The sequence below is a fragment of the Talpa europaea genome (assembly GCF_964194135.1).
Source record: "Talpa europaea genome assembly, chromosome: 7".
Taxonomy (NCBI): domain Eukaryota; kingdom Metazoa; phylum Chordata; class Mammalia; order Eulipotyphla; family Talpidae; genus Talpa; species Talpa europaea.
Genome location: NC_140074.1, coordinates 35,185,633 through 35,211,298, shown reverse-complemented (window position 1 = coordinate 35,211,298; position 25,666 = coordinate 35,185,633). Strand labels below are relative to the sequence as shown.

The window sequence follows — 25,666 nt, the reverse complement described above, 5'->3', positions numbered from 1 at the left end:
AGCTTTTGGAAGACTTAAAAGCAGAGTATGATTTAGCCCCAGGAAAAGCATCTTTGTAAGTGAAAAGCATCTCAATTTCATTCTGTGCATTTTTTCAATCTGAACTAGTGTCTGTTCACTAAACCTTTCTATTGGCTTGCAATGAAAACTAGACATTGTTAATACCACTGAGATACACTAGCTGTGCTGCAGGAACTAAATGAAATGGCAGGTGATCCCTTAAAGTTAGCATACTTTTCCCTTCACTGAAGTCTCCCAGGAAAGCTTGGACCTGTGGGCTATTTGGAGGCTCTAAATTAAGCCAGAGAATGCCTGTTTCATGCTATGAGGGTTAAGACAGAAATTCTACTAAAAATGACTTAATGTTATTGCCAATTTTTACAAAAACACTGAGATGTTTTTCCCTGAAGGAGGGGGCATCACCAACCTTTTTTTGAGAGAAATATTTAAAATATCACACTTTCAGTATTGCATATTTGATGCTTATTAAAAATTTCCCAATTTCTAAAAAAGAACTTAATGTTTGCTTAGAGATCCTTTGCCTACTGTGTATCTTAAAGGTGCTAACATGAATGGATGGAGCTAGGGAAGAATATTCACGGCCTTGTATTTAAGAAATGAGGTCAGAATCAGAAACTACAAGATAAACATGGCTGATACTGCCATCGCGTTGACCCTCCTGGCGAGTGGCCTTTATGTATCTACCTGAAAGTAGGGGATGTGTTCTGGCTTGTAATTTGCCAAGCAAGGGGGAGTAATAAAACCTTGGTAGAGAACATTTTCAAGTTATTTCATATGTTCATAGATGTTACAAGTTAATACTTCCCCCAAATACTACTAGTAAGTAGGGTTTCTATTTTATAGACTGTTTCTAATCTTTAGTTTTCCTAGGATCTGAGTTAATAACGGCTCTGTAGTTTCTCTAGCTTGGTGGCAGTCTTCTTTGTACGTCTGCTGGAATCCCCACCAGCTCTAGTTCTGTACACCCACCATGTGCCATGTAGGGCACCACTAGGCCTGGGGGGACCAGGAAGTTGGTCCTTTCTCTCAAGGCACTTAATCTACTGGGCAAGTTAAACCAGAAAATCAGTGCTCCAAAGGCTAAAAAGAGAAACTGAATAAGTGTGAGCAGACCCACTGCTTTAGACTGAACCACAAAAGAGACAGACAGCAGAAGGAGATTGCTGGAGTTCCCGTATGTTACCTGGGTTATAGTTTATGCTGTTTCCCCCCAAACCACCAAGAACTTATACTCTGTGACAAAGCTAGACATGATTCCATCTGTGCAGATGATTTTACAAAGAAAAATGGATTGCTGTCACCATGACCACAGAAGGCTAAGATAGGTCAGAAATAAAATCTGGTCCAATATATCCAATTTCTAACTGCACCAGCTAGCTACTACTAGCTTTCCCCATGTGTTGGAAAGTCGCTCCTCATATGGAAATGAGGGTAACCACCCATACTGACACATTCACTCTGACAAAAAAAGTGTTTTTAAAGGATAAAGTGCTGCAAGGTAAAGTCAAAAGTCCTCTCCCAGGCATAGGGAAGAGTGGCCTTTATAACCTGGAATCTTTCAAGGTATTCTATCTAATGAAACAACTAGTCACACTTAGTTCAAATTCATAAAAGCTGGGAAGGATACTTTGAAAAAAAAATCAGACCAGCTTTCTTAGTGAACTAATAAATCAACTGATTGTATCTTCATTTGTAGAGGTGGAAACAAACAGGCAAGGACATCTCAATATATGACAACTGTATGACAGGCACAAGGGACTATGAAAAGCAGCCACACCACACTTACTCAGCCAAGAATGCAAGGGAGGGTCTCATTCAAGAAGTCACATCTGAGCCCACTCCTAGGGGGCAAGTGAACAGGGGTAATGTGAGCTAACCAAGACAAAGCTGTGGTGAGCGCATACGCACAGAGAGTAAGTGGGAACCCTTGAGATAGCCTGAGCAGGGCCACTCTGGTGGCACAAGGGGTTAAGATGCAACCTATGAAGCTATCCGTAGTCTCTGTAGCACTAGTTCTATCCCCGGCCAGGGAGCAACCCACATGGCGTAGCAGACCTCTTCTGACTCATCTACTGCTCCCCAGCAGTGCATTTCAGTCTGCCTGTTCCCCACTGTCTCTGGTGAATCCTCTCACCACCACCCCCACACCTCTGGCCTGTACCCCAGTTCTTGTATGCATAAATAAATCTTCAAAAAAAAAAAAAGAAATAGGGACAACCCAGTGGCACAGTGGGTTGAGTGCTGCGCTGTGAAGCTGTCCGCAGCCTCTGCAGAGCGGGTTTGATTCCCTGCTGGCCAGAGAGAAACCCACATGATGCAGCAGACCTCTCCTGCCTCTCCCGCTGCTCCCCTCAGCAGTGTCTTCAGTCTGTCTGCCTGTTCTGCTCCCCACTCTGTCTCTGGTGAATTCTCTCACCCCCCCACACCTCTGGCCTATACCCCAGTTCTTGTATAAATAAATAAATCTTTTTTTAAAAAAATTGCCTGAGCAGATGACAGGTAGTAGCCATAGGGAAAAGTCAGCAGAAGCTAGACTCAGTTCTGGAGCCAGTGGGAAGCCTTGGCACCATCCTTGGCACATCTAACAATTCGACATTGCTTGAATCACCATCTTGATTTAGATAGAGAATGTGGCAGTATGGAGGTAAAGGTAGAAGTGGCAAATTTAGATCAAATGAGAGATGAGGGCTTGGGTGCTGTGAGGACTTGATGACAAAGTGTGCGGGGAGAAGAATCTGGGCTCATTAGTGAACTACTGATTCAGAGTGAGTGATGGGGCAATCAATGCTAGAGTACATAGGAGAGACAAATTTTAGATGAACCTCATTACCATGCATCCCTGTTAAGGTCAATGGATAAATGTTGCCTACCTAATGGACACAAAGGCTTTATCTTAGCTTGTCACCGTAATGTCTGTTGTAAAACTAGCATTTATCGACAATGTCCATGTGGTGATGGGCATCAGGGATTATGGGAGTGACACCATATATTGCAAACTGGGAAAGGAAATAGTCACCTCCATTGTGAGTAGAACCTTAGCCTCCAAACCATTGCAGTAGTTTCAAAGTGTGGTCAGGGGCCTCCCCAGTAGCACAAGGGGTTAAACATAGCACTGTGAAGCTATCCACAGCCAATGCAGCATGAGTTCGATCCCGGGTGGGCTAGGGAGCTACCCACATGGCGCGGCAGACCTCTCCTGTCTCGCCTGCTGCTCCCCTTGGCAGTGCATTTCAGTCAGTCTGCCTATTATATTCCCCACTGTCTCTGGTGAATCCTCTCACCCTCTGCACCTTTGGCCTGTACCCCAGTTATTGTATGCATAAATAAACAAATCTTTTTTTAAAATTTAAATAAAAGTGTGGTCAGGAACCAGCAGTGTCAACATCATCGTGGAACTCATTAGAAATGCAAACTTGGGCCCCTCCCAAGACACACTAAATCATAATCTCAGGGATTGGGGGCCAAGCACTGTATTTTAAGGAGCCCTCTGGGGAACTCAGATACAAACCAGAGCTTAAGACCACTGACTCTAGTTTCCAACCCACAGTTTATCAGGTACGCCTATGCCCAACTTAACCAGTGTGCACTAGACAAAAATGTCAAGCACCATAGTTATTCTGTGAAAAGCACGTGCTGAGGATTTCTAGCAGAAATTTTTAAAAAGTAAAAATAAGGGCAGGTGTGTATGTGTGTGTGTGTGTATACGTATTCTATTTCAATAGTAAGGCTCTGTTAGGATAGTGTCATCTACAAATGTAACTACCTATTTTTGAATAAATTCCAGAATGATTCTGAACTCATTTAGGCTGGCTTTACTGCCTAAATTTCAAGTCAACAGAGCATTCTAGGATGTAGTCCTGAACAGGTGCTCTGGCTTGTTTGCAAGCCCAGTAGCCAAATATATGGAGCCAGGGTTCAAGTTCTAGCACTGCCTGGGTTCAAGTTCTAGCACTGCTTAGGGTCCTGGGGAAATACTATAGCCCCATTCTCTGAATAGGTTTCCTGACAGGGTAATCCCACTGACCATGTAGAATTGAAAATTAAATGAAATTGAGACTGAAATCTTCGAGCAGTCTTTGGCCACGAATAAAAAACACTGCCATGATTCTTAAAATCATCTCAATCCAATGTAAATGGAAAAACTTATCTGGCAACTGAACTGTAAGATTCACTTATTTCAGTAAATCAGAAGGATTCGCCTAAGTATTCAACCATTTTTGATTGACCCCAAACTGGTTCTTAAAGTGCTTCAGAGGCTGACATGAAGGCCAGAACTCAGTCTTGTATTTGACAGCTCTGGCCATCTTCCTCAGGTTCCTCTCACTCACCTTCTTCCCTTGTAGGAAAACTTCTTTGTTGCCTTAGAAATTTGCTCGTCCTAAAATTGAGTTTTAAGCTAAGAATAGAAAGATTGGCATTAAAGTGGCAAGCAGCAGAAGTGAACACAACTAAAAATAAATGCCCTTGATGGCCCCAGAAGTGCCAAAACAAATGGACTGAAGAAATTCCAGTATGTGATAACACCTGTATGCTCAGGCAGTCAGGAGAGGTGGCAGAGTTCTGAATACCTGCTCCTGCTCCTCCGGTCAGCATGGCAGCCTGAGCCCCTCGGTGCAGGTGAAGTCTATGTCTGACCTTGGCATTTGGGAATGCTGCCCTATTCCAGGCATTACTGGTGGAGAGGTGCTGCAAAGATGCCTCTCAGCCATACAGTGAAATTTGTAGCCCACTTTGAAGAATTGGTATTTACTGTAAGGTCTATACAGATTTTTAATGAAGCTTACACATTGTTCTTCCATGTTAACCCTTGCAGGGACAATTAGACAACGGCAGGCTGACTTCCATATGCATTAAAAACCCCGAGTTTCTTGGAGCCAGTGAACTGCCAACATGTCTGGGTAGCAACGTAAGCTATTTAGGTAAGCAAGGCTCCTGGAACTTGGTGCCTTGAAATGAGTTTGCATAGTCTGATTCCATTTCTGTTGGCGACAGTCTAAACAAGTAATTCTTGAACATGTTTGGGCATTCATTCATTACAAATTTAAATAGCTATGTTTATGAGCAGGTAGAAAGGACTTCTAAACCTTTGGGGCAGAGATATTCATTCTAAGTGTTAGAGTCAGAGGGAAATTATATCTAGTCCCTCCCTATAATTTCTTAAAGAAACACAGTCCTTTTCAAATTCTTACACAAAACTCCAATATTCAAAAGAAAACTTCCTGGTTGAAAGTGGGGTAGAAAACCCAGGTTCCCACTGTTAAGTTTCCCCTTTAATCCTAAAGTAATCTGGTGAAACACTATGATGTTTGAGAAAGTGATAAAAATCATTCACTCAAATGTTTCACTTTTCTGCATAGACAGATGATGAATATCAAGAACCTAGCACTTCTACTCTTAACATTATTTTTATGGCATCATTGGTTTTAGCATAACCTAACAACTCAAAGACCTTTGGGTGTAGATGATTTTAATCTCCATCTGTTCCCTTTGTTGGAATATAATACTGAACTTGAGACTTGACTGTCATGGGTGGAAATGGACTACAGGTCCACAATCCCCTAATCCCAAAAGCTTTGGAAGCCAAAGCCTCCTAACTTATCTGGTGCTTTCAGTTCTCCTGGAGCTCTGTACATTCCCAGCAGAGCACGCGAGGAACAAGGTAGATTTTTGGACAGAAAACCCAGTGTTGCCATGAAGTGGCTGAGGTCTCAGCATCCAGTTTAGTGTCTGCGCTCTCACGCTCTGCATGATGCAGAGAATTACACAGAACTGGGGGGTGCACTTCCTGACCAGTAGCAATCTCTCAGAACAAAGTGCTTAGCAAACCAAGGGACATGATCACAAAATTTAAGTCTTTATGCACCTCTCTTTAAAGGGTCCTTTCTAAGATCAACTAGCCTCACCCATCTGCACCCAGCCTCTCCCTGCCCCCCTTTTAAAGGAGCAGGGGTGTTCAGCAGCATACTCTACTCCTCAGCCCATTGTTCCCTCTTCCTGAGGAGGGGTGTGTGCATGGGAAAACACAGCTTTGCGACCATCAGGCAGAAGCTGTGGTCAAGTGGAAATGCCTGAGATTAAAAAAAAAAAGTTCAAAGTTAAATTCTTACTTGATTAGGATATTGGAATACTGAGAAAAATGCCTATTTTGAACCTGCTCAGTATTGACTGCTGAAACAGCATTGCTGGAATTTTAATATCATTTATTAATTACTGCTGATAAGCATATATATTACAGCTACACTCAGAGACCCTCTTTAAGGTGACACTAGACTAAACATCAGCTTAAGATGTTATGCGTCCACATAAATCTCAGGTTGGTTTGAATGTCTGGGAAATCTGTAGCTCCAAAACTCATTTGTATGGGGCTCTTTTAGGTCCCTAACCTTGAAGTGGAAAACCATCATTTGACACCAATTTAAAGTCCCTGTTCAACTCCGACCTTATGGTTATCTCTTTGACAATGTAGACATCAGCGTCAATGTGTCTGTCTCATATTGACTGACAACCTTTGGGCACAAAATCTGTGACCTGACTATCCCTTGCAAGTACATTTGTATCTATATCCTCTGATGACAAATTATACTTTTTCTACTTTTCTCAAAGTATAACTTCTCAAAGCATTCTTTGAGAAGAATACTCATTCTTCCTATTCTCACAGCCCTCAAAGGCAGTGGGGATATAAAATACAACAAACAGCCCATGGAACAGGTACCCTCACTTTGAGAATACTGAGACTGCAGTGAGGAGAGGGTAAGAGGCAGCCAGGGTCTTCATATTTGCGTTCACAATATAAAACTAGCAGATTGATGCTTTCTGACGCCGACCTGTGCCCCACTCTCATCCTCTCTTCTAAACCCCGACTATCTTAACCCAACAAAATATTGTGAAATAAATGAATAGCATGAAATGCAGGTAGCAAAGGCCAGGGAACCACACTGCTCTGAATCTGGGATGCTAACTTCACTAGACTCATGGGAGCAGAGTAGTACATAGAGTTTTTATTTATTTATTTATTTATTTATTTATTTATTTATTTTATTTGTTTGTTTTGTTTATACATGCACTGGGCACAGTCAGAAGCACGGGAGGGTGAGAGAATTCACCAGAGCTAGAGCAGGGAGCAGAGCAGGCAGAAGGACCGAGGCACACTGCTGAGGGGAGCAGCGGGCGGCAGGAGAGGTCTGCGCGCCATGTGGGATCCTCCTCCGGTGGCCGGGGAGCAGCCGGGGATCGAACCGGCGCAGCAGAGGCCGCGGGCAGCTTCGCAACCCAGCGCTCAACCGCTGTGCCACCGGGGAGGCACGTATATAGAGTTTTTAAACCATTAGATTTAGTACCTAAGGAGGGAACCATATCAGTATGGTAAGCTTGACTGGGACCAAATGTTAATCTCCTTGGGAGTTAAACAGAAACACAAAATGCTCTGAGTAGAAGAGAGTAGCTGATGCGAGGGAGGCCAACTAGAGTATTGTGTGGATAACACAAGAGTTCCAGTCTGTGCTTGTCACTGTGGCATCTGTTCTTTTGCCAGCATGCCACAGCTGCAGATGCTGAAAGGTGGCAGGAAACTGGAAGACTCTTTGCTTGGAAGGCCTCACTAAGACATCTGCATGAACTATATGGTTCCACTGGTATATTTGAATATTTGCATTAAGCAACCAGATCTTTACTCTGTCCTCTGGGAGGACAGAGGTACTAGAAATAATACCTGGATGTCAGTTGTTTTTGGTTGACTGTTTTGTTTTTGATTTTGGGGGGTTTTTTCCTGGCACAGGACAGCTAAGAGTTCTACTTGAAAGATTTAGCTCCTACCACTGCACGAATTAAGTATCAATACATCGAGCATAGGAAAGCTACAGTTCAGAGAAATAGTCCAGATCTGTGGTTCTCCTTTGCTTTTCTCCTATCACAAAGTTAAAAATTTATCTCCCTTTGTCTTTTAACTAATTGTCTTGATGCTTAACTGACCTTGAAACCATTTTGTATCTGTCTTTTTCCAATTAGACCTCAAGTTTTAAGATTCAGAACCATGTATTCAAACCGCTATGTCTACCCTCTCTTGCTACCCCTTCTAAGCCTCCTTTACTTTGCTTGTAATGACAGCATTATTCATGAATAACAGCACAGAGTGCGGACAGGAAATGCCAGTGAAGCATTAGGATTTGGCTGCATGACTATAGCCATGCAAGGGACGTAAATGAGAGACATGAGCCCAAGGCAGATGAAAATGCCCCTGTGGTCTGTAGGCAATTGGGGTTCTTCTATTTTCAGCTAGCTCCATTGGCTCCAGGTCACTATTCAAGCCACCATGAACAATTTTCATATACCAGTAAGGAATAAAAGGACAGAAAATAGATCCCCTGCCCCTTTAAGAATATTTGCAAGACATTATATATACCACTGCTGCTTCCATCCCATTAACCAGCACTCAGTCCCCTGGCCATGCCTCCGTCTAAACTTTCTGGGAATCTAGCACTAGGTGGTGTGTGCCTGGCTGGCAGCTGAGGTACTGTCTGTCATTGCCCGATGACCTGCCAGCTTTGGTCCCTAGAATTTTGCAGTCTGCTGAGTCTGGGGTTGTCCTTTTGGGAGGATCCCTCTCCAGGGGTTTTGGGTAACTTGTGTCTCCAACTTACTATCCTTATATCCCTGCTTAGCTAAATGTTCCCTCCTAATTTTAGGAAGAAAAGCCAAATGTGAATCTTCCCAATTCCAGTGCACGAATGGCCGCTGTATCACGCTGCTGTGGAAATGTGATGGGGACGAAGACTGTGCCGATGGCAGTGATGAAAAGAATTGTGGTGAGTGGTAGTTTGGCGGTCTCACTTGCCACCTCACTGGGGTGTACACATTTTGTGGAAATGTGATGATGCTACCTTAGGTTCTATACTGATCCATGAAGCTTCTGAAAATAGAGGCCACTTCCAAGAATCACTTTGATCCAGAGTCTATTTTCTGGTCTAGAGGAATATTTGAATGTCTGACCTCAGGTTGCCAACTTGAGTATGAAATATTGAAGACACAGAGGAGTTCCTTTCAAAGGACAGAACCTGGTTTATCTTAGATGAGCAAATATTTGGTATCGGACATCAGGGGACAGGAGGGAAGGGCCAGAAACTGCAAGAGAGAGAAGTTTGCTTAGAATACATTTTTGTTTTTTAATTCTCAAGTGGCTCTGATCCCAGAGGCGAACAGGGGAAAGGAAAGAAAGCCATGGACATTAAGAAATTCCCTAAAGTGTCAGGAGGTTAGTTGACTCCTGCATAGAAACTACAAGCCAGCACAGATCAAAGATCAGATAAGGATTCTTTTTTAATTCTGTCTATAATAAAAATGAATTCTAAAGCAACAGGCAGGGCGGAAAGCATTCTCTCCCTAAGATAGCAGCTATCAAAAAATCAGTGTGAGAAATGCCTGTTTATGCAGCCCGTATAACCTCACATCAAGCCTTAATAACTCAGAACCACACATCAAGATGACACTTAGGTACCTTGAATACACACTAAAGTTTACTTATGATCCCTTTATTCTATGTCATAAAAATCCTGAAACAATGTCTGGTGTGAAGATCTGTGACAACATTGTCATTTTCCTTTTAAAGTATGTTATATAAAGATGTCCACTATGTAAACCAAAAATACAGAGGAAAAACAGATTTTGTAGTTGATTTAGGTTCCATCAACTGTCATCTTGTTAAGGCTTTTCCTGCTGCTTCTTGTGTCAATACTAAAATGTTATAGAATAACATCATGACAGGCTTTGTCCTATGCTATAAATAATCAAGATGTATAAATAATCAAGATCACACTAAGTGGGGAAAATTCAATGTATTGAAGGTCCAGACGAAATGAGGGAGTACTGCCAGGGAAGGTCTGGTCTGAATGCTTGAGCTAGTCCTTGGTGGAAGGGAAAAGTTACAAAATTACCTCAGACTACTAAAGCCACATCCTATTTTTCCTGTTAACCTCTTGATATTGAACTTAGTTACAATATTCTGGAGGGATCTTTCTTTCAAGCTTGTCAGCTAGCATAAATAGTCCACATCAGCTTGTATTCCTTAAAGCATGTGTTTCTACTGGTCCCAGGAACTCATTCTTTTATAAATTCTCAGCTAAACTGCTTTAGCAGTAACTTAGACATCTTAGGTGTGTAGTTGCTAGTTCTTATTCCCTCTGGTACATCTAAATTTTATCCATCTCTCAAGGTCCAGTTCAAATATCCTTTCTTTATGCTCGCAGTCTATACTCAGAATGAAGGAGCTGAGCGCTGTAGCAATTTGTCATTTCCTGTGTCTCTTTTGCTCAAACACTGCTATTAAGACAGCCAATATTTCCTATCCCTATGACATTTTATGCTTCTTCATTAAAGCATGTGATCTTTTTCACAACCATTTTCCTCCCCCTTTTGCAATTTCTAAAGAATGTCCAGGTTGAATGACAGCAACTATCTCTGCAGACCCTCTGGTCTCAGCCTACAGGCTTTGGACATCACTGAAAGCATTAGCCCTGGAACTTGAGTATTTTGGTGATGCTTTTAGAACCAGGTGTGAATCTTGGTACCAACACGGCCTTTCCTGTTTCCTTGGCAATGCACTTCAAGCAGATGAATAATCTTTTCAGATCATCACAAATCATTATCCCATCTCAAGGTCTAGAAATTGATTATAATCACTTCCTCCCCTCTTTGCAGTCTCTGAGACTGAGTCAGAGTGGCTCCACATACCGCTCCTCACCAAGAGCTTTGCCCGCTTAATTAAACTGCTTTCAAGTTCTCAGCAAATCGTTGGCATTAGCTGGTTTACCATCACAGAAGGCCGGTCAGAGAGAATGTTTTAAAATGGAAATTTAGGTAGAAAATAGAGGAACACAAGCAAGGAAGTATATAGTTGGACAAGTCTAAGCCTAGAAAACCTCAGTGGCTGCTTGTCAAGTGTCCTCTTACCCTGTGATTCCTCGCAGGCAGTGTGGCCAAGCTGCCTGCTTGGTCAGGACAGTCCTGGTTTTTGCTAATCTTCCTGGTATAACTAAGTTTCCCCTTTCTACTGAGACTGTCCTCATTTGGGCCACACGTTGCATAGTCACTCTAGTCATTAGGAGTAAAGACTGCCCTGGTGAGAACTGATGGCAGCACAGATGCCTGCTCTATGCTGTTTTAACTCCAGGAATCAGTTACAGAAATTAGCAGCTTTGGTGACTTTAACTGGTTGATGTTAGCCCACCCCTTGGATTCTAAATATGACCTCTGGTATTCTTGGGTAAGTGTTCTGTATTTCTCACTGGGTGGGTTTCTCTGCCCCAGGAAACATGTGGTGGTAAAAGTATTCAGTACCAGGCTTTGCCTTGCAGCTCTACACTAAATACATGTTGGTAAGACACACCCCTAGATCAGTTATACAGCGTGTTTTCACATTATCCTGGTCAACATCATCTCTTTATGTTTATAAGAGGAAAAAAAAAAAAACAATCCCAGCAGGCCTTGAACAAAACATTATTTAAAGAGCCGCTTTCATTACACACCATTTCACTTAGTTATGGTTTCCAAGAACCTACCAATGGCATGGACTAAGGACTTAGAATACTTGTGTGTATATGGTACACAGAATGTTTTGGTATGAAACATGTAAATTACTTGAATGACTTGGAAGAATCACATGAAGAGAATGAAACTATTACTTAATCTCAACAGTGCTAAGCCAGGAAGAAGTTAATTGTGAAGTAACCTTATTGTACAATTTTGTCAGCTAATGGGCAACCTTCATCTAACCTTGGTCTTACCCTGGCTTTAATATCTTTCAAGTATCTCAAATGAGCACCTTCCTCTGGGGAAAAAAAAAATAAAGCTCCCCCTAAGGTTTTCCTGGTTATTGCCTATGGAGTGCTAATCGATTCAGCTTTATGTGTTTGGGTAAAATATATCAAAAGGCAATTTTATCCCTAATGGGAAGATCGCGCACTTGGATAAGTGACTCCAACTTTAACCTGCAAATAAACTTTTGTAGTAAAGAAGACATGTGCTGAGTCTGACTTTGTGTGCAACAATGGCCAGTGTGTCCCCAACCGATGGCAGTGCGACGGGGATCCTGACTGTGAAGATGGTTCTGATGAAAGCCCAGAGCAGTGCCGTGAGTGTGACTTGCTTTGGACTTGAACTTTCCCAAGATGCTTCGTGTCTCCCAGCTCTGACTATTGTTTAACCTAATACTTGGTGTTACTTTCCCTTTGCCTACCTTAGAGTTTAGGCTAATTGACTCCCAGGTCAGTCAGGTCATTAACAGTTGATCAGTCTCCTTTACAAATGTTTCCCCTCAACTAACCAGACTGACGTCCTCTTGGGTAGCTTCGTTATTAAATATTTAAGACTGAAGCTAGCAGATCTGATTAAGAACTCCTTGACTAGGTGCACAGATTTCAAATGTTTGATGATCATGATTCTAAGCAGATGGTATGCTGGTCCTGGAAGCTAAGTCAAGATGTGGGGTTCCCTGCCGAGTCATATATAAACTTTTAGATGCACAGCTTCTCAAGTTCTGGGGGGAAAAGCTTACTGCAGGGATAAGGTTGCTAGTAATAGGGGATTATAATAAATGAACAAACATGCAGCCTACAGTTGTTGAAGTAGGGAGCACACAGCTTGTTCTCAAATAAAAGACCTTTATTGGTACGCACGTGTTTATCTGTGCCTTAAGCTGATATTCAGGGAAGTCTGAGCTCATAGGGGAAGATGATTTGAGACAGCTAAATTGGAATCATTTGAATGTCAAGATGAAGAAAGTACTAGGGTTCATTCTGAGGCAGTAGAGGCCTGTCAAAGCACTAAAAAAAAAAAAAAAAAAAAAAGGATTAACAGAAATGAAGTTTAGGTACAGAAAATGATTACCCCCCCCCAAAAAAAAATATCAAACCAAAAGGAAGATAAGTGTGTTCATTTCAATTTTCTAGGCAAGAAGTGAGGGGAATAATAAGACCATTGGTCAATTAAAGTGAGCTACTACAGGTAAAAACAAAGATTCAGCCCCAAGTTTTAATGGAGAATGACCCCATAAAGGAAAAAATTAGGGCATGAGCCTGCTTTGCAAGAACTAATTCTAAAAGAGGTTGTGAAGATGGTCTTTTAAAGAAATCTAGACAAAGGAAGACTTCCTAGGTGTCACACCATCTGGCCTTTAATGAAGTTGGGATTAGGTGACAACATCTGGGCGTGCACTTGACATCCAGCAGATAAGTAATGTCAAGGAGAAGGCCAGCCAGTAACTCTAACTTTGCCAAGTAAAACACAAGCTAGAACTGAGCGTGAACCTTGAAGGAGTGACACGGTCAAGGAACTCAGGTGTACTCCCAGGTAGCATAGGCTGGCATGGCTTCTAAGCAATGGAGCTGGCAAAGGATCTACCCAGGCTGCAATCAGTAAGTCACATATCACCAGTGTGCCAGGCCACTGAGTTACAGGTGTCACCACTTCCAGGCAGCACAGGAGCAGCAGCTTTGCCCTGATGAGTTTGGAGGCTCTTTTGAGACTGTATATCATCAACAGATATGAGAACATGCCGCATAAATGAAATCAGCTGTGGCGCCCGTTCTACTCAGTGTGTCCCAGTGTCCTGGAGATGTGATGGTGAAAGTGATTGTGACAGTGGAGAAGATGAAGAAAACTGTGGTAAGAAGATCGGTGTTGAGTGGCTTATCCCAAAGACCCTTTTTCTCAAAGAAGGGTGGGCAGGGGAAGCGAACTTGAGCATGAAGATGCAGTTACACTGACTCGCTTTTCAGTGACTTCACTGTCTGCTCAACTACTTGTCCTTCATAACAGCCCTCAAACTCTGAAAGAAGTTCACATGGTAACTGACCACTGCTTACTTTGGTGTTTCTTCTAGGCAAATAGAAACAAGAAGGTAAGTCACTCAAGGCACTGACACTTATGGCTCAATAAAACTAGAAGGGGACTAGGGCCAGCAGCCACATTCCTTGGTCCAAACTGAATTTCTGCTTATGGGAATAAAGCACTTGACTATCATACCAGCACTGCTTAGCACCAAAACTGGATTCTACTTGTAACCTTTCCAAAAGTTAAACTGGCAAAGAAGTGCGAATTAACATCTTGCTAACAGATACCCCGAGAAAACTCTACTCAACTGCTGGTATCTTTGTTTCCTATGACGGTTCCTGCCTGTAAAAGCTAACTCTGTTTCTTACCCTTCATGTTTCTCTTCTTGGAAAATGTGTAATAAAGTGCTAAAGGTGAGGCCCTGGGAAAATCTCGAGGTTGAACAAACATTGCTTAGAATGCTCTTTCAAGCTACCGCCCTTTTTATAGGGCCTCTAAAACGCCAGCGCTCAGCCCTGACAAGCATGGGCCGCCTGATGCAGTAGTGGATGAGTGAGCTGAGGGCGCTTGCAGTTGAAACGCTAGTCTTACTTGGAGACATCATCTCCTGAGGTCAAAGCTACTGCACCTAGTCCAATGAGTTTTGGTGTTCAATCCTAGAATTGAGCTTTTCTGTATACTGGTAAGCCCTGGCGCTGCCAAGTGTTTTCCTCTTAAATCTAGACTTTGCTTCCCAAGAGCGTCGTGGTCTCTACCCTAATCACCACCAAATTGTGACCTTAATTCGTGTGGCAGGAATTTGAGTCAAAGCACAAACAGGCTAATCTGACTCGCTTATCATTATTAGCATACCTGGCTGCTAGGTAGCAATTCTAGCCCTAGCTGTGACTTTCTCAAACTTCACAATGCTTAAACCTGATATTCCTGATCCTCATTTGAAGGACCAATAGAAAAAGAACCAAGTATAGTGATATGACATGTCAGCTTTTTCTTGGTGATACTGTCATAATTCTCACTGCGAGGGTATCTGTGCCTGTACACCTGACGTGTGATGGTCTTGGCTAGTGAGGGGTCCTGGCTTGATAAGCAGCATGTCCATTTAAAGACATCGCAGTTTCTGCCTTCCAAAATGAAAACTCTTGTTACAGTTTGTTATTGATTGTTGTCCCTTTAAGAGTCAATTGTGATTCTCATCTCAAATTAATGTCTAGTCTTCGACTATATTCTTGGTCCTTTATTTCTGTTCTTACTCCAGCATTCCTGCATTTATTTTCTACATAGCGAGACTGTCTCCTGGTATTCCAGAAACTCAAATATTGATGTAATTCCACTTTAGCTTTTAATTTAAGCTAGAAAACTAGGATTCAGGATCAAAGGTCTGCATGAGACTTTGAGTCAAGAGTCTTGGAAAGAACAGTCCTGATGCACTTTCAGTGGGCCTCTTCTCTCCCAATAGGCAACATAACATGCAGCTCTGATGAGTTCACTTGCTCCAGTGGCCGCTGCATCTCCAGGAATTTTGTGTGCAACGGCCAGGATGACTGTAGTGATGGCAGTGACGAGCTTGACTGCGCCCCACCCACCTGTGGCGCCCATGAGTTCCAGTGCAGCACCTCTTCCTGCATCCCCATCAGCTGGGTGTGCGATGATGACGCAGACTGCTCAGACCAGTCTGATGAGTCCCTAGAGCAGTGTGGCCGCCAGCCAGTGATACACACCAAGTGTCCAGCCAGCGAGATCCAGTGCGGCTCCGGCGAGTGCATCCACAAGAAATGGCGATGTGACGGGGATCCTGACTGCAAGGACGGCAGTGATGAGGTCAACTGCCGTAAGTAGCTTTCGCATCGCCTTGGTGTGTTCAGTGCCTGGCTCGGTGTCATGGATCCGCTAGCAGTATCATTCCATGGTGTTCCCTCCCTTCTAGCTTCTCGAACCTGCCGACCTGACCAATTTGAGTGTGAGGATGGCAGCTGCATCCATGGCAGCAGGCAGTGTAATGGCATACGAGACTGTGTGGATGGTTCTGATGAAGTCAACTGCAAAAATGGTAAGGACCTCTTTCTGAGGGTTAGTCAATGGGCTGCTCTGCACAGGCTCCTTCATGCAGCCTCTCTTCTGTGTTTCTCTTTGCAGTCAATCAGTGCTTGGGCCCTGGAAAATTCAAATGCAGAAGTGGGGAATGCATAGATATCAGCAAAGTATGTAACCAGGAGCAGGACTGCAGGGACTGGAGTGATGAGCCTCTGAAAGAATGTCGTAAGTGAAGAGGTTGCTTGAGTGCACAGTTGAGGAGGTCAGTTGCATAGAGCATAGCTAATGCTTTTTGGACCCTGCACAATGCCCCTCCTTTTAATGAGCCAAGTTCAACCGTTAGGCTAAGGAATTATATTGAAGTTGTGTGACTTAAAAGCCCAAGCAGTGACAGGCTAGAGTATAGCTTTACCTCCTTAAAGAGAATTAATCCACAATAGAGTAACTTGACTAAATGCTGCTTAACCAATGGGAACTTGCCAAGGAGAGTGGGTATAGGTTTACTACTCCCCCAATACAGTCTTGCTTATCTTCAAGGATTAAATCTTATGAAACTCCTAAATTTGATCAGACTTGCTCGATTAAAATCCAAGCTATTTGTGATAAGAGTTCATAGGACAAGTTTCAATTTGGAAGAAGCTGTCAAGTAACTTTACTACATTTTTATTTCAGATGTAAATGAATGCTTGGTTAATAACGGTGGATGTTCCCATATCTGCAAAGACCTAGTTATAGGCTACGAATGTGACTGTGCAGCTGGGTTTGAGCTGATAGATAGGAAAACTTGTGGCGGTAAGTCGAAGAAGAGAACCTAAACCCTGGGATGATGGGCTAGGACAGTGTATCTCTAATAAGATATAGGAATAGCAAGACTAATTCTAATTTCCCTCCTAGATATTGACGAATGCCAAAATCCGGGAATCTGCAGTCAAATTTGTATCAACTTAAAAGGCGGTTACAAGTGTGAATGTAGTCGTGGCTATCAAATGGATCTTGCCACTGGCGTGTGCAAGGCAGTAGGTAAATGGACTGGGACTGGTGTTGCTCTGGTACCTTTATGAGTAAGTGCTTAATGAAAGGTACAGCCATTGACTATGTACCAAATTAAACTTCATCTAAAAGAGTACTCGAGAGCAATGCTACTAAACTCACAGTAAAGTAACCTAAGTTAAATAGCAGACCATTTCCCCAGACACCTGCCTTGGTCATTCCTTTTGCATATGATGCCATGAATATCTACTGGGTTTGCTTATTTTCTGCTTCCAAAACTTGAGTGCTATTCAAATCAGGTACTAATTCATCAGCCGCCCTTTTGTTGAATGCTGTATTCTCAGAACTGCCTTCTGAAACAGTGGGAAGTGCTTGCAGGTCCCAGAGGCATGGACCATGACAAGAGTACTCCTGAAGTGTTCACAGTGCCTTCACTTTAAGTGCTCCTCTGTGGGGAGGAGGTGACTTAGAAGAACCTCAACCTGACCGTGAAACTAAGTAAAGCTGACTCTGTCTTGCAGGCAAAGAGCCAAGTCTGATCTTTACTAATCGAAGAGACATCAGGAAGATTGGCTTAGAGAGGAAAGAATATATCCAACTAGTTGAACAACTAAGAAACACTGTGGCTCTCGATGCTGACATTGCTGCTCAGAAACTGTTTTGGGCTGATCTAAGCCAAAAGGCCATTTTCAGGTAACTTTCAGTTCCATCCCTGGTATCTTGGCCTATGTCATTGTCACTTGGCCTGTGGGATGGTTTGGAGGAGTGTTTCTTGTCTGTAGTCCAACCTAACATGTCTCATTAGCTGGAAATATTAAATCTAAACACTAATGTTATTATCATTATTATTATCAGTTCCTAATTATAAACAATTATCTATGAAGTAAAAGATGGCTACAGCTTTAAGATAAAACAGATGACATCTTAATTCTTACCTTTTCTCCCTTTTCTCTACAGTTAGTTGAGAACCACTCTTAGTTTCTACAAATAGAATTGGCAGTTGCCACCTTTTCTCTGTGGGATCTATAAAAGTTCATTTGGTAGCTACTAAGACAAATCACTTAAAAGCATATTGCTCCTGTTTATAGAACACATACCAGCAACTAGGTAACCAAGAATAGTAGTAAGTTGTTGTCAACAAGCAGCTTGGTTAAATCACTTGAGTGGTGAGATATGGTCTTCCTAGGTTTCCTTCTGAACAAAGCTGTTGACCATTTTGTAAGCAGAAAGTCCATTCTCCAGGCTTTGATGGTGTGAAACTCTTAAATTTCTTGTGACCTATTCTGTTTCAGTGCCTCAATTGGTGACAAGGTTGGTAGACATGTTAAAATGATCGACAATGTCTATAATCCTGCAGCCATTGCTGTTGATTGGGTGTACAAGACCATCTACTGGACTGACGCGGCTTCTAAGACTATTTCAGTAGCTACCTTAGATGGAACCAAGAGGAAGTTCCTGTTTAACACTGACTTGCGAGAGCCTGCCTCCATAGCTGTGGACCCATTGTCTGGGTTTGTACTCTGTTTTTATCAGGTAGCCTTTTGGATGCTATCTGAATAGACCAGGCACTTTCCTCATGCCTGAAGTTATACTGAAATCCTATGACTTCCCAGCTCCCCACAACAAAGAATTATCCATGTCAAGTTGTAGATAGCACCAAGGTGGGGCAAACATGCCATGGGCTCATCTATATGACAGGCCCTCCCTGAGCAGTCTGACTGCTGCCTAACATCAAAGTTTCTGATTTGATGTACACCAAGCACTGTAACTGAGCCCTCAGTACACCCAGTTTTTATAAGTCATTTCTCATTTTTGTTTGACTGCTTTGCCAGGTTAGCTGTGCACGATCAGACCTAAATACTAGCAAGATCGGTGGGGATTTTGGTAACCACATTGCCTCAAGGCTTTCATCTAAAAGTACAAGTTGTTTGCAAGTTCAGCTGAAATACATAGACCACTCTAGAAACATTCCACTGAGGAGTGTCCCTAAGCTGTACTAGGTAAAGAGGAAAACCGCTTGGGAAGTTTACTAAGCCTGTGGAAATCACAGTCGGCTCCTGTGATGCCTCACTGGGACATCATCAGCCAGCCCCTGCTATAAAACTTAACAGAGCCATCTCTCATGTGTCTAAAAGAATTGGCTTTTTAAAAAGGAAATATATAACTTGTGACTTTGGGCTAAAATTGAAATGTCAGACTTATATAGATTAATATAGTTAATAATGAGCCTGTACATTCTTAATGTTAACTTTTGTTTACCCAGAACCTAAGTTAAACCCTTAAGCCTTACTATTATTTATCTCAATCAGTCTTCAGAGTTTTTGGTTCACCCTTTGAACTTTTGTCTCTATCTACAATTTATTCCTTCTAAACCACTGAGGCTTATTTCTGATTCTTCCCAGTTTTGTTTACTGGTCAGACTGGGGTGAACCAGCTAAAATAGAAAAGGCAGGAATGAATGGATTTGACAGACGACCGCTAGTGACAGTGGACATCCAATGGCCTAATGGAATTACACTTGGTAAGTAAGTTCTTCCTTCCTCTGCCACTAAGGCAACTGTCTCCACAGAGTTTTAACTCACCTCTACAGTTAATTCTGGAATGGAGCAGACAACTCTCATGGTTCCTTCTAGAGCAGGAATATTGGATGAGAGTTAACTGAGCAATACCAGTGGGATGGTAGATTTAAAAAATTACATGCTCCATAATTTCTAACATTCCTGTAAATTTGGCCCAATATATGACACAAATTTGGTGTCATATTTGGTGTCTTGGGCCTTGGGAATTCTCATCCTCAACACTCCTGGCATAGATATACTAGCATTCCCTCAATTGCAGGATTAATGCAGTTTTCTTTGTCTTATTGGGGGAGGACAGAAAATACTTTTTAATATTTATATGTGAGTAGCATATAAATAATCAGTTACTCTGAGAGTCTTAGGTGCTCCTTTAGTTCCCCAAATGGATATGAGTACAGATTTAGCATGCTCCTTCACAATGTTCCCGGGACCCCTGTAAGATCCCTAGAGAAGGAAGCATGAAATGCCACCAGATTGCTGCAGTAGCCCCCCCAAATAGAATACTGGGCTCTTTATATATCTTAAGTGGAATCTTGTGCAGTTCTGGTTTATCCTGAAATGACAAATCTTTTTCTTCCTAGACCTTATAAAGAGCCGCCTCTATTGGCTTGATTCCAAGTTGCACATGTTATCCAGTGTGGATCTGAATGGCCAAGATCGCAGGATAGTCCTGAAGTCTCTGGAGTTCCTAGCTCACCCACTTGCATTAACAATATTTGAGGTGAGACATGTGTCTCCCATCTATGTGTATGCCTTTGAGTTACTCTAGCACCTTGGAGAGGAAAGAAAGACATGGGGGAAGGAGGGGTGGGCAGAGGAGCAAGACTTGAGAAACCGCTTTCACTTAAAACCTTGGACAGATTAGAGACCGATTCCTCACAGCACTTTAAGAAACCTGAACTTGCTTCTCATAACTTTACATCTAGTGTCCCAGCCCAGCATTAAATAAACAGCCCATTAAATTGTTGACAGGTGATGACTTTAGATATTCACTTGCGTTAATCCTAAATGTACATGCTAACTTGAGGGTTCTGTTTTAGGATCGTGTCTACTGGATAGATGGGGAAAATGAAGCAGTCTATGGTGCCAATAAATTCACTGGATCAGAGCTGGCCACTCTAGTTAACAACCTTAATGATGCCCAAGACATCATTGTCTATCACGAGCTTGTACAGCCATCAGGTAACAGGGAGGCACACTCCTTTATGGCTACGATAGGGGCGGCAGCATCACACGATTCCTGCTGGGGTATTGGTAGCTCTTTAGGCATGCAATTTGCTCTAAAATGGAACCTTTCCCTCCTGTGCTCTACCTCAAACATGGTATTCAGTATACTTTATTTCTGGCTTCCTGGTGAAAGGGCATCAGAAGTTTACCTGTTGTCTCCTCCCCAGCCCTCAGTGTTCAGTTTTTCACTTTGGTGTTTTCCACATTTCTGTTGACCTCCACCCACTCTTGCTAAAACTGTTACATTGCCACTAATGTAGCTTTTATGTCACAGATTTTCCCTACCTTTCCTGTTAAGATGCATCTTACAGAGAGTGGTGTAGATCCTCAGACACATCTGATCATATGCTGCTAAGGATACTTGATTGGTTTTAAGGGAAACCCTCAAACCTGCAACTCCTGGGTTCCTCCCAGGGAGCAAGGCCAGACAAGGCTAGGAGAACATGCTTGTCTCCTTCCTCTGAGCCCTCACTGTACGCTTAGGACCATTAGTGTTAGTCCTGGTACTTCTCACTTCCTACCTGCTTCCTCACCACCTGTTGGCTCAAGACTTAAATTTTATTCCACTTCCAAGGAGTTTCTTTGGACCCCCAGTGTCCATACAGCATGCTGGCTGTTCTATTTACCCTTCGTTGGTATTGCTTTAACTTGAAGACATTTAAGCTCCTTGGGGCCAAAGACTGGGGCCTTGGTACCTAGGACTGGGCAAGCACTGGAATACCTATTTTAAAGGACTTTTTTTGGACTAGGCAAAAATTGGTGTGAAGAAGACATGAAGAATGGAGGATGTGAATATCTATGCCTGCCGGCACCACAGATCAATGACCACTCTCCAAAGTATACCTGTTCCTGTCCCAATGGGTACAATCTAGAGGAAAATGGCCGGGAGTGCCAACGTAAGACCTTTTTCTTTTCAAACACAAGCAGGACATACAGCAGATAAAGAATAGACTATTTAAAAAATGGCCTGGATCTTAAGGATCCTGTTTTTAACTAATTCTTAGACTAGATCTGAGAACATACCTGCTATGTTGCATGCCAGGTACTCATATCCTTACTTCAGAACTGACTTTTAATTCATTTCAACATCAGATGAGTCTATAGGTGACTCAAATGTCAACATGCCTACACTGATCCATACTGTAATGTGCCAAGCTAGTCAACCTGCAAATTAAACAATGTTTCACTTCACATTTGCATCCAAAGAGAGGATCAATGGGGTGCTTACAGAAGAAACAGATGAAGTGAATAACATCATCTTAAACTCACATTTACACCAAACTTGCATCTTAGTTTTCTGTTTTGGCTTTTGATTGAGTGGCAAATTAACTTGTATGTTGTGAGCAAGGAATCCATTCTGTGAGGTTTTTATATTATTAGCTTAATGCTGAGTCACTGCAGGTAGTAGCTCAGTTTACTGAGAAAGTAGTTGTGAGACAACCTGGCAATAAGACCAGTATGCTTGGTAATCTCTTTAGAGATCATTTCTTCTAACTTCTAGAAGCATAGGACATTGTATAGAGGGGTCATTAAGTGTGTCTGTGCATCATTTTGAATTGTCAAGTGTCAAATGCTGGTTGTTCTACCCAAAGTGTCGTGTGTCTCTGATTTTGCATGAAGACTGCTATTTCTCTCAGTTTTGACACATCCACTGTGCAATTAAGTTAAGCAGTAGTTTGGCATTTCCCATGGTGTTCAAATAACTTACCGCATGGCTTGTCTGTACTAAACAGCTAGCCACTCTGGAACCTTGGCATTAACCAGGTTCTTGGTTTTTGTAATTCAGGTACTACAACTACTGTGACTTACAGTGAAACAAAAGATACCAACACAACAGAAATTTCACCAACTAGTGGACTAGTTCCTCGAGGTATTGGGTTCAGTACTGCAAACTGTTCATCTCAACTAACAGTCACACTCTTTATTGCTTTGATAATTAATGCAGCTTTTAACTACTTCTCCTGCCCCTGATTGGTAGCCCAGCTTTAAACTCCAGAGACTTAAAACCTGAAAATCTTGGCCTTACCTGACTTATTGAGGATTCTATTGGAGAATTATTAATGAAGTGACTATTATGTGACTCTCCAATAGCTCTAGACCAGTTCCTGGTATACCATTGTAGTAGATACTGAACATAAGTGACAATCTCAACAGTATGGGTCTCTGCCTGATGGGTAATTTCTACATCTGAATTCAGATGCTTCTAAACAGACTCCTTTTGTTGCCCTGTAGGGATCAACGTGACCACAGCAGTATCAGAAGTCAGTGTTCCCCCAAAAGGAACTTCTGCTGCCTGGGCCATCCTTCCTCTCTGTAAGTAGATTCCCTCCATACTGGATGCAATGAACTTTTTAGATACAAGATGGGCATTTCAGTTTACCCAGTGATGCTTCTCCGGGCCGGGCCCCTCATACTGCTCTGGCACTAGTGACAGTGAATTACATTTGCTCCCTCCTCAGCAAGGTGTGCTGCAGTGAGTCCACACCTTTCTCTTTCATGGTATTCTTAGCACAGTGATAAATGTTCAACTTTGATATGAAAGGTGCATAAATGCTTGCTATCTCCAAGTTATTAACCTGGCTTATCTCCTTTTACAGTGAGTCCCTTTAAGAAAGAACACTGCCCTATTCCCCTTTGTAATATAGCTAGTGCTACCTACAGAGGAGATGCTTAAATGCGGTCTTGAAGAACTGTAGGACTTGTAGAGGGTAAATTAAAAATAGTTACGAATTTTCAAACCGAAGGAGAAGAACCCTAGAGCTATTATTGGACATGTGAATTTGAAGGCACTTTGCTATAATGGCCTCTTTGTCCTAAATTACTGGATTCCAAGCTTAGCTAACGCACCAGGAACACTTAAAGAGCTCTCCAGAAGCTTCTATGCTTTTAATTCAGTTGGTGTGGGGAGGGAAGCAGCAGTCACACTTGCCCAGATGGATATATAACTCAACACCAGCCCTTAGAACAATGCTTAACCACTGGTCTAAATTGATTTCATGCTACTGGAGCATTTATATTCTAACTTACAGCTCTCCTAACTTCATAAAACAAGAAAGTTTAAATAATGTCAATTATGGAAACCTGGACATGATTTTTGTTTTGCTTAGTTCTGAGACCAGACCATGCCTAGTCACCCTTTAACTTTTTTCAGTGCTCTTAGCAATGGCAGCAGTAGGTGGCTACTTGATGTGGCGGAATTGGCAACACAAGAACATGAAAAGCATGAACTTTGACAATCCTGTGTACCTGAAGACAACTGAGGAGGACCTATCAATAGACATTGGTAGACATAGTGCTTCTGTTGGACACACGTACCCAGCAGTAAGTCAGTTTTATGTTTTTATATACCATGGCTTATAGTAAGACTTTTTGGGACAGGAGGTCACTAACTTGAGCTGTGGCTTCCTGGGAAAGAAGAAACATTAGGACCACAGGGCCACCAACTGCTTCATCCACTACCTGGAAGGTAGATAGTCTAGGCTGCTAGGACATAAGGCATCAGACCCTTACAGAATGACAAATCAGACAACTTAAGACCATATTTGAGCTATTTTTGCTATAGAAACTATGTAAATATTAGAACCAAGTAGTTTCTCTGTGAACTATCAAATCATTTGCCTGCTGAATAATTAAAAATAAATTAACATCATATGTAGAGGAGTTGGCTTAAAGTCAATGTATTTATTTAGCCAAAATCACCAAGTGCTTGAAAGCATCCTATTCTACCTCATAGGGCTGATTTTCTCTTGGGAGCAAAGTCAGTCATTGCCCTTCATTTATTCTTCTCTTTAGGGAACAGGCTGAACAAAGCAAGTGCTGAGAACCCCCTCTCATGTTCTCTGGCTGAAACAGAGAGTGATGGACAATTCATGATGCACATGTGTCTTTTCATTTTTTCTCTGAGACTTAAAATCACTCAGTAGAACAGGTAGAATTAGTCACACTATTTTCTCTACCAAGGACATAGAGTTGAATTCAAGTCGATGGACATCAGTGGTACAATCCAGTCCTGTTGTACTGACAGGACAAACATTGACAAAAACAATCCTGTTTTTGATCTGACATCTATATACCTTTGGTCTCTGAATAACTAACTCCAGAGCAGGGTCCATTTGCAAGACTGGAGCTGCCAACAGCAAGCGATCACCAAGCTCATTCCTTACCTTTTCTTTCCCACAGATATCAGTTGTAAGCACAGATGACGATCTCGCTTGACTTCTCAGACAAGTCTCAACCTTTGAGCTCTACATCAATACTACCCCACTTCGGAATGGTAACCGAGCCAGCAGCTGAAGTCTTTCTTCCTCTAGTCTGGGAGAACATCAAGTATCTTTGCGTGGATCAAGCTTGTGTACTTGACCGTTTTTATATTACTTTTGTAAATATACCTCTCCACATTCTACTTCAGCTTTGGATGTGGTTACCGAGTATCTGTAACCCTTGAATTTCTAGACAGTATTGCCACCTCTGGCCAAATATGCACTTTCCCTAGAAAGCCATATTCCAGCAATGAAACTTGTGCTATAATGTATACCACCTGTACATACATTGTATAGGCCATCTGTAAATATCCCAGAGAACAATCACTATTCTTAAGCACTTTGAAAATATTTCTATGTAAATTATTGTAAACTTTTTCAATGGTTGGGACAATGGCAATAGGATAAAACGGGTTACTAAGATGAAATTGCCAAAAAATTTGTAAACTAATTTTGTACGTATGAATGAAATCTTTGACCTCAGTGGAGGTTTGCAAAGACTGATGTTCAGACTACTGTACATTTTTTTTCCAGTGCTAAAAAATTAAACCAAGCAGCTTACCATGGTTTGTGCCTGTTCCTGTAGGAAAAACTCTATTATAAAACAGTCTGAGTAGTGTCAAGTGCCCTAACTAAATATATGACCTACAGATCTTGATGTTATATAACAAAGCCTATAACATGGTTAGTTTCTCTTATAGCCAAGTACTAAAATAATGAGGTACCCCTTAATATTTG

General features: G+C 42.1%; 1 protein-coding gene across 4 annotated transcripts in view; it reads left to right on the top strand.

Moving 5' to 3' along the window:
* Positions 1–24,884, top strand: part of VLDLR (very low density lipoprotein receptor) — a gene marked incomplete at both ends in the record, with an annotated part of 28,612 nt that extends 3,728 nt beyond the window's left edge. The window contains 18 exons of one of the 4 annotated variants that reach the window (XM_084239199.1): positions 8,703–8,822; positions 12,020–12,142; positions 13,552–13,674; positions 15,299–15,670; positions 15,767–15,889; positions 15,976–16,098; positions 16,546–16,665; positions 16,768–16,893; positions 17,385–17,556; positions 18,156–18,374; positions 19,266–19,384; positions 20,024–20,163; positions 20,483–20,624; positions 21,419–21,565; positions 22,456–22,539; positions 22,902–22,982; positions 23,821–23,990; positions 24,849–24,884. In XM_084239199.1, coding sequence (XP_084095325.1) covers positions 8,703–8,822; positions 12,020–12,142; positions 13,552–13,674; positions 15,299–15,670; positions 15,767–15,889; positions 15,976–16,098; positions 16,546–16,665; positions 16,768–16,893; positions 17,385–17,556; positions 18,156–18,374; positions 19,266–19,384; positions 20,024–20,163; positions 20,483–20,624; positions 21,419–21,565; positions 22,456–22,539; positions 22,902–22,982; positions 23,821–23,990; positions 24,849–24,884 — 2,540 coding nt within the window. The remainder of the gene's footprint in view (positions 1–8,702; positions 8,823–12,019; positions 12,143–13,551; positions 13,675–15,298; positions 15,671–15,766; positions 15,890–15,975; positions 16,099–16,545; positions 16,666–16,767; positions 16,894–17,384; positions 17,557–18,155; positions 18,375–19,265; positions 19,385–20,023; positions 20,164–20,482; positions 20,625–21,418; positions 21,566–22,455; positions 22,540–22,901; positions 22,983–23,820; positions 23,991–24,848) is intronic. The other 3 variants (XM_084239201.1, XM_084239200.1, XM_084239202.1) reach the window with 3 other exon arrangements.
* Between the last annotated feature and the right edge of the window lie 782 nt (positions 24,885–25,666).